Source organism: Colias philodice, chromosome 1, assembly GCF_061535455.1.
Source record: "Colias philodice isolate Cphi_HAF_F1 chromosome 1, ilColPhil1 Martin Lab GWU primary, whole genome shotgun sequence".
Taxonomy (NCBI): domain Eukaryota; kingdom Metazoa; phylum Arthropoda; class Insecta; order Lepidoptera; family Pieridae; genus Colias; species Colias philodice.
The window spans coordinates 15,239,855-15,253,006 of NC_143086.1; the positions used below are offsets into that span (position 1 = coordinate 15,239,855).

A 13,152-nucleotide genomic window follows, 5' to 3' on the forward strand; every position below is an offset into this window, starting at 1 on the left:
TAAGAGATCCTGTATTCATTACATCCAGATCTTGAGATTTTTTTAAAGCACAGTAAATGTAGTAGTGTAAAAACCGCCATTTGAACTTAATTTCAAACCTTCTATAGTTGTTATTGGATGTTTCTTACGGTTTAGGCCTGAAATTTATTCGTTACAAAAATAACGAAGAAAATACGTCTCAAAAGAAACTCAAATTATAAAAATATAAAATAACCTGCAAGTATACTTTTAATAATACTTTGACTAGAAATTGAAATGCAAAACTTAGACGGAATACACGAAGACGTATACATCGATACACACTTTATAATAATTAATAGTATAATATTTATCCATATTATACTGTTTTTAACACGAATACCATTTTGAATACGACACAAAGATATCGCTTGAATATTGGTGTAAATAAGATATTATTTACACAATAATACAAATAAGCCGGCGAATGCATATGTCTCTTTCTTTCACATAATATGATATTAGTACTACCGGCCCAAAGGCGATGTTTCAAAACCTCGACGTAAGTCATACTTTACCCAAAAACAAAGTCGCTATGAATTATGTTTACTTATATATTTTAATTTAAATACCTACTCTTCCTTAGCACGATATCCATCTCTATGCATAATTATTTAAATAATACTGTGTACATAAATTGATATACAAATAAAGTTAATACACAAAAAACTAAAGATACACATCAAAAAACACGAGTAACTCAGGTAATAATATCGAAACAAAAAAAAAACACAGACGGTGAATAAGCTTTGGCCAAAGATTAATGATTTAAATAGTAATTAGTACTTAATTTTCTTACTATCTACTACAGCTAACCTAATTAAACTATATGAAAAACATGTACCCTAATTCTAAAGCTACATCTAATTATCAAAATACTAGGGTAACTGTCCGTATGACGAGAGAGGTACCCGGTATTTTGGCAGGCTTGCGTGGCCACGAAGGCTCAGCACGCAGAGTCCGGGGGAATGCGTGGAACATCATCCGCAGGCTGCGCCTCACGAGCACAGCCAGCGGTGGACGTTGCAGTGATGCAAAATAGTAATCATAGTAAAATCGTGCGGGCTATGGAGCGGAATGTGCAATATGGATCTCCGGGAAGCTATGGCGTCTGCCTTTCGAATTCCAAAAAGCGATTTATAACTAAATTTTGTAAAATATAACGAAGCCCGAAATAAAACGGCAGACGGTGACTCGCCAAGTAGATGGACGGGCCCCCTAACAAGTCGAAGGGGGCTGGATGGCTAAGGGTGGTGCAGTGCGGCCCGGGTCTCCCCGCGTGTAGCGCCAACACTGCCACCCCCGAGTGCGATGGAAACTCTTGCGACTCCACTGAGGGGCTCATCCCCGTGGAGGTCGGGAGTGCGGGGTCGCCACTCCCCGACACCACGCCACTAGGTGCCCTGCACAAGTAGGTAGCGCTTCTCACGCTTTAGATTTACGTCGTCTCTCCAGTATGTTTCACTATTTTACGTAAGCAGTGCATGGTCAATGCTCCTAAACTGGCATTGGATGATTAGGTTTTTGAATTACTTTTTTTGCGTTTATTACCACATTGTGGTTGTAAAAATATCAAAACCCGCATAACAGCTCGCGTTTAAATAAGCTGATATGATACAAATTAACATTTAATGAAACAGAAAAAAAATAAAACAGACGGTCAATAAGAAAATACCTTGGCCAAAGATTAATGATTCATGATCATATTATTTTTCGTTCGTGGCGAATTTTAATGATATATGGAGATTAGTTATAACGTTACCTAACCTAATTAAACTCTATGAAAAACATGTACCCTAATTCTAAAGCTACATCTAATCATCAAAATACTAGGGTAACTGTCCGTATGACGAGAGAGGTACCCGGTATTTTGCCAGGCTTGCGTGGCCACAAAGGCTCAGCACGCAGAGTCCGAGGGAATGCGTGGAACATCATCCGCAGGCTGCGCCTCACGAGCACAGCCAGCGGTGGACGTTGCAGTGATGCAAAATAGTAATCATAGTAAAATCGTGCGGGCTATGGAGCGGAATGTGCAATATGGATCTCCGGGAAGCTATGGCGTCTGCCTTTCGAATTCCAAAAAGCGATTTATAACTAAATTTTGTAAAATATAACGAAGCCCGAAATAAAACGGCAGACGGTGACTCGCCAAGTAGATGGACGGGCCCCCTAACAAGTCGAAGGGGGCCGGATGGCTAAGGGTGGTGCAGTGCGGCCCGGGTCTCCCCGCGTGTAGCGCCAACACTGCCACCCCCGAGTGCGATGGAAACTCTTGCGACTCCACTGAGGGGCTCATCCCCGTGGAGGTCGGGAGTACGGGGTCGCCACTCCCCGACACCACGCCACTAGGTGCCCTGCACAAGTTAGGTAGCGCTTCTCACGCTTTAGATTTACGTCATCTCTCCAGTATGTTTCACTATTTTACGTAAGCAGTGCATGGTCAATGCTCCTAAACTGGCATTGGATGATTAGGTTTTTGAATTACTTTTTTTGCGTTTATTACCACATTGTGGTTGTAAAAATATCAAAACCCGTAACAGCTCGCGTTTAAATAAGCTGATATGATACAAATTAACATCGAATAAAACAAAAAAAACAGACGGTCAATAAGAAAATACCTTGGCCAAAGATTAATGATTCATGATCATATTATTTTTCGTTCGTGGCGAATTTTAATGATATATGGGGATTAGTTATAACGTTACCTAACCTAATTAAACTCTATGAAAAACATTTAAGTACCCTAATTCTAAAGCTACATCTAATCATCAAAATACTCGAGTAACTGTCCGTATGACGAGAGAGGTACCCGGTATTTTGGCAGGCTTGCGTGGCCACAAAGGCTCAGCACGCAGAGTCCGGGGGAATGCGTGGAACATCATCCGCAGGCTGCGCCTCACGAGCACAGCCAGCGGTGGACGTTGCAGTGATGCAAAATAGTAATCATAGTAAAATCGTGCGGGCTATGGAGCGGAATGTGCAATATGGATCTCCGGGAAGCTATGGCGTCTGCCTTTCGAATTCCAAAAAGCGATTTATAACTAAATTTTGTAAAATATAACGAAGCCCGAAATAAAACGGCAGACGGTGACTCGCCAAGTAGATGGACGGGCCCCCTAACAAGTCGAAGGGGGCCGGATGGCTAAGGGTGGTGCAGTGCGGCCCGGGTCTCCCCGCGTGTAGCGCCAACACTGCCACCCCCGAGTGCGATGGAAACTCTTGCGACTCCACTGAGGGGCTCATCCCCGTGGAGGTCGGGAGTACGGGGTCGCCACTCCCCGACACCACGCCACTAGGTGCCCTGCACAAGTTAGGTAGCGCTTCTCACGCTTTAGATTTACGTCATCTCTCCAGTATGTTTCACTATTTTACGTAAGCAGTGCATGGTCAATGCTCCTAAACTGGCATTGGATGATTAGGTTTTTGAATTACTTTTTTTGCGTTTATTACCACATTGTGGTTGTAAAAATATCAAAACCCGTAACAGCTCGCGTTTAAATAAGCTGATATGATACAAATTAACATTTAATGAAACACAAAAAAATAAAACAGACGGTCAATAAGAAAATACCTTGGCCAAAGATTAATGATTCATGATCATATTATTATTTTTCGTTCGTGGCGAATTTTAATGATATATGGGGATTAGTTATAACGTTACCTAACCTAATTAAACTCTATGAAAAACATGTACCCTAATTCTAAAGCTACATCTAATCATCAAAATACTAGGGTAACTGTCCGTATGACGAGAGAGGTACCCGGTATTTTGCCAGGCTAGCGTGGCCACAAAGGCTCAGCACGCAGAGTCCGGGGGAATGCGTGGAACATCATCCGCAGGCTGCGCCTCACGAGCACAGCCAGCGGTGGACGTTGCAGTGATGCAAAATAGTAATCATAGTAAAATCGTGCGGGCTATGGAGCGGAATGTGCAATATGGATCTCCGGGAAGCTATGGTGTCTGCCTTTTGAATTCCAAAAAGCGATTTATAACTAAATTTTGTAAAATATAACGAAGCCCGAAATAAAATGGCAGACGGTGACTCGCCAAGTAGATGGACGGGCCCCCTAACAAGTCGAAGGGGGCCGGATGGCTAAGGGTGGTGCAGTGCGGCCCGGGTCTCCCCGCGTGTAGCGCCAACACTGCCACCCCCGAGTGCGATGGAAACTCTTGCGACTCCACTGAGGGGCTCATCCCCGTGGAGGTCGGGAGTGCGGGGTCGCCACTCCCCGACACCACGCCACTAGGTGCCCTGCACAAGTTAGGTAGCGCTTCTCACGCTTTAGATTTACGTCGTCTCTCCAGTATGTTTCACTATTTTACGTAAGCAGTGCGAGGTCATTTAAATGGAAATATCATATTTCTCTTTCATAATTCGTATACCGGAAAGATAAATAGTGAAAACGCAATTCTACGGAAGCTTTATGTACTATGTTTTTATTTATAAATATTTTTTATACAGTGAGCAAAAAGTACAAGCCTAATTTGAAACATCGCCTTTGGGAAATTCATAACCATCGTATTAACCAATATAATGAAAAAAATAATAATTAGTATATTAATCCTTATAACTAAATAGACTAGTGAATAATATTGAAATAGCTTCTACCCACTACTATAATATTATGCTGACACGACATCAATATTTTTCATGAAACACTGAACAACTGTGATAATATAATAATTATATTATATGACATAATATGATGTTTACGCCAATTTATTTGGCCATCAATACCAGTGGGGGTGCCAGTATCAAGGTCTTATTCCTCTTTTCATTGTAAATCATCACATACGCACAAACTTCATATTTGTACGCGTTTAAGTCTGCGTCCATGTGTGTGTGTGAGTTGCATCACGTCATAACTCATAACTCTGTATTAGTGAACTTCACGTTATACAGTGTGGAAAGTTTTAATGGGTTCTGGAGGAAAAGTTTTTTAAATACTCGAAATGGATCCTCCATACATCCATCCTTTATTAAATAAAAGAACTCCACCCATTGAGCTAAAAACTCTCGACTGGCCGGCCGATTAAGGCAAGCCAGTAGTGGAGGTCCGGTCCTCGTCAGGCTTCTCTCCGACCGGCCGGTTAAGGCAAGTCGGATATGAGGACAGGCCTCCCCGACAACAACAAAATGCTCAGCGGGTGCGACTGATTGCACAGTTGGCATATAAATATCCCATCCGTGGGCGGTGGGGTCGTCACATCCCTACGCCTTGATGTAATACTTGTACTTCCGCCTCCGATCGGGCCGCTCATCTGCTGTGCGCGCGCGGCGGCCATTGGAAACACGTGTATCGCAATCGGATAATTGGCGTAAATTCATCGAGTGCTGCAGCATCTCAAAGGTACGTGGTGCATTGTTTTTGCTGCTCACTATTTCTGAACATCGATTTTGTGTTAACGTAATTTTCCCTAATGTAGTAGAAGCCACCCGCTATTTTGGCTTGGTGCGATTCTACATTATTTCTTAATAACCTTAATGTAATAATAATAAAGGATTATTATTACATTTCTTTTTCGGAAATAGGTTCGGACAGATAAAACCCATCATACTGATCCAGGACGTGTTGATGGGTGCACAATAAGCCTTCTGACTCGGCCTGTGAACGCCACCGTTGGTGCCCTAAAGGCACTCCTCCGCTGCCGCTCTAAGTAAACACCTTGCGCTGATGTCACTTTTTCACTAGACCTTGACGAGATACGCCCTAGTAAGTCTTTACACTTGAATAATCAAAGTGCACGATAATTTAAGGTCTTATCGAGGACCGCTTGGAAAGAAGCTTGAATTTTCAAAAACCTTAAATACATTTATAATTCAAAATAAATATTTCCTTTCAGCAAAATTTTGCTATTTCGAGTATTTCAAGTACTTTACCTCCAAGGCCCATAGTAAATTTCCACTTTGTTTAATAATCTGGTGTAATAATGTTAAAATTATTTAAACATACAATCAATAAATTACCAAATCAAACGATGTTTTAGGTTTGATGACATTTTGATAGCTGTATAATATATTATACTGCCTAAAACACAAACATGAAATCAAACAAATACAATTCTAATATTCCGTCCTCGTTGCTCTTTCGAGCCACAGCTCCTTCCAATCTAGCCTCAAAAAAAAACGTAACAAACTTCCGAAAATTCGCAAAACAGAAAAGTTTCTCTAAGTCGATGCGTAAATCTTCTGGTCATAAACGAAAATCAAATAAAAAATAAAACTGAAAATAGAACCGAAAAACAGAAGAAATACGACCAGTCCACCTTACACCTGCGCCACGTCTGGGATGTAGTTGTCGTTCAGGTAGTCGTTGGAGGCGGTGTCGCGGACGACGAAATTGCCGTTGTCCTCCATCTCGATGACCGTGTCCTTGGCGTTGTTGTTCTCGAAGTGGCGGCTCTGCTCGTTGCAGGGGCAGTGTGAGTGGTCGTCCATGGTCATGGTCACGGTCTCAGCGCGCTTGTCGTTGTACTGCACGACGAGCTGGGTGGGCAGGATCGCCTCGGGCTTCTTCTTGCGGCGGCGCTGCTCCACTACGTGTACCTTGGCGGTGTCCGACGAGGAGGACGCCTGGCGCTGGAACAGCTTGATGCCGCGGTGGCCGCAACGGCAATCGTTCAGCGCGTTCTCTTTCCTAGGGAGGGAGGGTGATGGTGAAAAATTGAGAAAAAAAAATAAAAAAGGTCGGTTTGATGTTAAATTCAGTGACCAAAGTGGAATATAAAATAAATATCTTCTACATTATTGGTGGACTCTCGTAGAGGATCAATAAAACATCGATAGATATTGACAAAAAACTGTTCTTTATTAGGTATTGTAATTACTAAGAATATTTTCGCTGAATCTGATACTGCTTGTTTTCTCCCAATCGCGGTTGTAGTGCCTATATTATAAAAAAAATACATTTATACCATTTTGGGAGGCAGCAAATCCTGGATGAAGTCACAGAACAACTCAGGGCTATAAAGGACCATGCAAAAAAGTTCTGCTTATTTCTACTCGTCGCACTTAGTAACTCCAACTAGATGCTACAGGACCCCGCTACGCTAAAGCCAATCTTCGACCATACTCACTCAGCAATCGTCTTCTCGCGCTGTTCGAGCTGCAGGCGCACAGCGCAAACTTCAAGGAACAGCTCGTTAGCGCGTGTCACTTGCTGCTCATATACATAGCGGAGGTCGCGGGCCTGTTTGAGGTCCTCACGGCGCTGAGCAACCACATCTGTGCTCTCCTGGCTGAACGACTTGGCGCTCCTAGTGGGTGAGAGGGGCGTCAGAACGAGGCGTTCAAATTTCAACTTTATTGCCAAAATAGTTTTGACTCAAATTAACTTTATTGTTATTATAAGAAGACTGAGTAATAAGATATGCTGTTTTATTATATAAGATGACTATTGACTACCTACGTTATATAAGCTAGTATTTTTTTCAGAATCCTTGAAATATTTATCAAATTGTCACTCTTTTTGAAAAAAAGACTAAGTTTTTGATCAGGAACCAAATCTGAAAGGTTGCAAAGTGACTTAATACCTAGCATAGAGGTGCTCCATGCACTCATGCACCTCCGAGCGCCATCCAGTCTGGATGTTCTTGAACGTCTCTGAGTCCATGGAGCGCAGTTCGCCGCCAGCCATCTCCAAGTGAGCGGCGATGATCTTGAATGGTGGCCTAGTACAAAATACGCCTATGAAATTCCCTTTCTAATTCATACATCCAAAATTTTATATCGCAAGGGCGCTGAGAGAATGCTTTCGAAAAAAATTCATGCAAACATTCGCATTGATCGGTTTGAAATTATTGTCAAAAACTATCAAAATAGTCTTCTTGTTTACAGTTGGAAAGTTTTCATAGATTCAGTATTTTAAATTGAAAATAAAACTTTACAGTGTACAAACAATTTTAATAAAAAAAATATATTTAATATTTGCCTGATCAAAAGTAAAGAAGTAGTAAAACATGACCGACTTATATTTTATTGAAATATTCTGCAGGAGCAATTGAACAACTAGGCCTTTAAAAATTCGCTATAGCAGCTACGACCGTTTCATGTAGAAACCCAACAATCTACTAAGTGACTAATCGCAATTAATATTTAAGGTAGAAGAATAATAAGGCTTGAATCACAACACGTATATTTTCTGGAAAATTTATAAAGCTCTTAGACCTTGTCACATCCAATAATCACACCTACCTTATCCAAAGTGAATATCGTATTTAAACAGATTCAAATTATTTACTTCAATTACTTTGTGAAAAGCTCGACACGGCAAGGTGACATATGAATATAATTATTGTAAACAACTGAATGAACAATATGGATAGGTAGATACTCATCGTTTTGTGTCTATTATTCCGAAGTCCGTAGAATACATGATTAGAAATGAATTTCCGCGGTGATTGTCAATTAGACAGTCGGATATAATTAGCCAATGGTCAATTGATAGGATCTGACGTTCTGGATTGCGGCTTACCGACTTGAGATCGTAATTACAATGCAATTGCTATTCAGATTAGCAATTACGTAGCTTAATAGTTTCAAGATCATACCAGTAAATGTAGATATGTATCTTGATTACGCTTTCGGGTATTCGTCGCATTGCACACATAATATAAGATGAAAATGCTGTTCCAGTCGCAGTATATTTAAGTATGAATTCGCAAAGTAAAAATGGAAAAGACAGTTTTTTTGTAATCATTTACAATAAAATAAAGATGAATTTAAATATTTTTTATGGCACAATGATTCACAGAATACACTGAAGGCTCATATCCTATTGTATTGTATTCGTTCTCCTTTTTTTGAGGCTATGTGCCGTTTAATAAACGTTTCTTCCTTTAAGTACCTACATGTTGAATCAGAAAAAACATCAAAAACAATAAAACAAAAATAAAAACAATCGCATATTTCAGTCATTAATTTACGCAAGGGTAATAAATAAATTTCAACACGACGATATTCTTTATTCAAAATGAGGGTACACAGAAATATCATATAATAGACGCCAATCGCTTGAAACTTACCGATTGCGTGGCACGCGGTTCCAGCATTGCTTCAGCAGCTGCTGCAGGCTCGCCGGGCAGGTGGACGGGATCGGCAGCGAGATCGAGTTTGTGCCAACTCCCCACATTATAGCGTGCGTCTCCAAGTTCTTGTATGGCACCTCGGCGGTAAGCAACTCCCATATAACCACGCCGAACGACCAGACATCTACCCTCTCTGAGCATGGCTCGTGGCGTATTATTTCTGGCGCCATCCAGGCAACTGTTCCAGTGAAGCTCATCACCGCGCTTACGTCATTCCATTCGCGGCTCGTGCCAAAGTCGCTCACTTTTACCACCAGATTGTCGGAGATGAGTATGCTGAAAAATTCTCGAGGGTTAGAAATACATCTATCATATAAACAATTTCATCATTGTGTAAAATCATATTTGTTAACTTACTTGGGGCTCTTCAGATCCCTGTGTATGATCTTATTTGCGTGCAAGTAGCCCATGCCGCGGGCGATCTCTTTAGCCCATTTGAGCAACTGCTTTGGCATGAATACTGTGTTGCTGTGCAGAAAGTCGAACAGGGGCCCATATTGGCAATACTCCATGATGATGCAGAAGTGTGGCGGACTTGTGCACACGCCGCGGAAACGCACTAATAAACAAAACAAAAAATTGTTATATTTGAATTTTTATTTTCTAATGTAAACACCAGTAAGTGAATACATCTAAATACCTACCAATATTCTCATGGTTGAGTTTGAGAAGATGGCGGATGTTTGTCTCATGTTTTGTGCGCAGCTGCTTGACGGCAACTTTTTCTCCATCAAGATGTGCCCCGAATACTACTCCTTGTGCCCCAGACCCCAAATAGAACAGGTCTGTGATCTTCTCAATGGGGACTTCCCAGTTTTCTATAAGAAAAAAAAGTTATGCTTGCTAGCTAAGGCTATATTTAATTTATATCCTATTTGTGCACTAAAAAGGGTCATAATATTTTCAAAGATAGTACTATTACCAAAATATGTAATCATTCGTGTGAATCGTGTGACATCAAGTCATTAAAGAACTGCCCTACAATTAAACCCAACCTTAATTCTCACTCAACCTCTTGTACATGCGCAAGTAGAGCTACTTGTGTGCGCACGAGCAATATGTATGTATATGCAAGAAGAGCTAAACGCGCACGCTTGCGGTAGTAGACCTGCATGCGCAAGTAGTTACCTAATTGCTTGCACAAACTGAGCTGCTTGCACGCGCAAGTAAAGCTAGATGCATGCGCAACTAAAGCTGGTTGCAAGCGCAAGTAGAACTGCTTATATGCGCAAGTATAACTGCTTGCATGTCCAAGTATAGCAGATTGCATGCGCAAGAACAATGTTTGCATGCGCAAGTATAACTGCTTGCATGTCCAAGTATAGTAACTTGCATGCGCAAGTATAACTGTTTGCATGCGCAAGTATAACTGCTTGCATGTCTAAGTATAGCAGCTTGCATGCGTAAGTACAATGTTTGCATGCACAAGTATAGCTGCTTGCATGTCCAAGTATAGTAACTTGCATGCGCAAGTACAACTGTTTGCATGCGCAAGTATAACTGCTTGCATGTCTAAGTATAGCAGCTTGCATGCGTAAGTACAATGTTTGCATGCGCAAGTATAACTGCTTGCATGTCCAAGTATAGTAACTTGCATGCGCAAGTACAACTGTTTGCATGCACAAGTATAACTGCTTGCATGTCCAAGTATAGTAACTTCCATGCGCAAGTACAACTGTTTGCATGCGCAAGTATAACTGCTTGCATGTTCAGGTATAGTAACATGCATGCGCAAGTACAACTGTTTGCATGCGCAAGTATAACTACTTGCATGTCTAATAGCAGCTTGCATGCGCAAGTACAACTGTTTGCATGCGCAAGTATAACTGCTTGCATGTTCAGGTATAGTAACATGCATGCGCAAGTACAACTGTTTGCATGCGCAAGTATAACTACTTGCATGTCTAATAGCAGCTTGCATGCGCAAGTACAACTGTTTGCATGCGCAAGTATAACTGCTTGCATGTCTAAGTATAGTAGCTTGCATGCGCAAGTACAACTGTTTGCATGTGCAAAAGCAATGCTCGTATGCATGTGCCTTATAACATTTTTCATTTAAAATATCTGATTTAACTAATTATAAAATTACTTTTTACAGTCAACAAGCGCATATTCATAGTTTATATTAAAATTCATCTTAATTCTGTTCTATTCTCATTTATTACTATTTCATTTGTTTCCAGTATCTTTGAAGACACACTTTAAGATATTTTCTATTTCTTTTATATCCGTCCGGTTGCATAAAAAAAGAATTTCCTAATGTTTCTTCTTCTTGTTTTCCATCAAAAATCGTTTAATAGTAGAATAATCTTTGTTTCTTTATAACAAAATGAAATTTAGTTGCTAATTTCATCTTTAGTTCCATTTAGTTTTAATTTATGTTGTCTTATTTTTTTAAAAAGTATTTAATTACTATTTGCTCATGTATTCCTGTTATATCATTTGTGTACAGTAAATTTTTTCATGGCTCCGCTGCCTTATCTAGCTTCCTCGCTACATCTTTCATTTTGCCCCCTCAGAACCCCCTTATCCTCTTATAACCCCCCTTGCCCCCCATATAATCTTCATGTCCCCCCATGAACCCCACAGACCCCTTGCCTATCAACCACCTGTGCCTCCTCAGTACCCACTGCCCCCTCTAAACCACCTTACCCCCTCCCCCCGCCTACTCCTCTCTCCCCTTCCCTCTCTCCACCTTACTCCCACAACCACCATCTTAACTCCCTAGGATCAACTTTTGAACAAGCTCCACGTTCCAGCTTTGTCCGTCAATATGTAGAGAAAATATAAAAAGGAATATCCTAGATTACATCCAAGTCCATAGTTTATATTGCTTTTAATCTTTCTTGTTGTTATTATGTATATTGCTTTATTATAAAAATCAATAATCTTCAAAATATGTGGAAAAAAGAAAAAGAAAAATATGTTATTTTTTGTTTTGAAAAAACATTACTTAATAAACTAATTTATTTTTATTCAAACAATTGTATTATATAGTTTACTAGCAATTCATTAATTAGGTAGGTACTGGACTATTAATAATGAGCAACAAGCACCTTGTTGAACTTTGACATTTACGCTTTGTAAATATGACCAATAGGGCTAGAGCTATAAAAATCAATAATTCCCAGGATATGATGCGAAATGCAACGTTTGTTTGAAAATCAATCAAGCACAACCTACGTAGCGCAGCGACCATGATCCTGCATGTAGATGTAGGTATTCGAACAAACATCGGGAATTTCCATTTATGTAAATAAAATAAAATACTTAATCTTACCTTGGGCTCCTTTATAATCTTCGCCCCGGAACAGCGACGCAACGGTCGAAAAGCACTGGAAAACGCCGCCCATCCAATAAAAATCTTTCTTTTCTTCCTCCCATGGTGGAGACCCAAGATCTGTGGGTTCTTCATTCACCACCGACAGCGTATTTGGATCATCATCAAATTTCCGTGTCTCCTCCATGATTCACTTCAATAATATAGTCCAATATTCACTTAAGACACAGATGCAATTGTTATGTTTTATGCAAGGAACTATTTAGCTCCAAAGGTTCGCGGACGACTGTATCTGATGGTAGCTTCCTGTGAACTGTTTCAGATTCAAACTCAGATACAGGACTGCAAACCCAGCCGGCAGCTCGATGCACGCCCCGAGGGTAGCGGGGTGCGGAGGAAACTAGGGTTGAAACGGGGCGGCCGCGGCGAGCACCCCTCGCCAGGCGTCTACAACAAGTTAGGGGTGTGTTTTACGTTTAAAAAACTACCATTTACATAATAATTATAAGAATTGATTTATTTTGTTTTTAATTAAAATATATACGAAATTATTTCCGTTACAGCTAGGGGATTAGATATTTACCTATATTTTTTTTATAAGAAACGTATTCAAAATTGATGCTCATGTTTTGGAATTTATTATCTGTGACGAATAGTATTAGTAATGTAATATTCCGATAGATGGCAGTAATTTACAAAACTAATATGCAATGACAATTACTAGATGGCGCTTTTATAAATATTGATATGAATAGTTCTTATTTTA

General features: G+C 40.4%; 1 protein-coding gene across 1 annotated transcript; it reads right to left on the reverse strand.

Annotated features, from left to right (window-relative positions):
* Positions 1–6,100: 6,100 nt before the first annotated feature.
* On the reverse strand, positions 6,101–12,635 carry LOC149491512 (mitogen-activated protein kinase kinase kinase 12-like). The gene is made up of 7 exons (XM_089699829.1): positions 12,387–12,635; positions 9,751–9,924; positions 9,464–9,665; positions 9,044–9,382; positions 7,553–7,690; positions 7,097–7,276; positions 6,101–6,657 (listed from the first exon to the last, which is right to left on the reverse strand). The coding sequence occupies exons 1-7, from the start codon at positions 12,571–12,573 to the stop codon at positions 6,288–6,290; spliced, it is 1,590 nt and encodes a 529-aa protein (XP_089555955.1). The 5' UTR covers positions 12,574–12,635; the 3' UTR covers positions 6,101–6,287.
* Between the last annotated feature and the right edge of the window lie 517 nt (positions 12,636–13,152).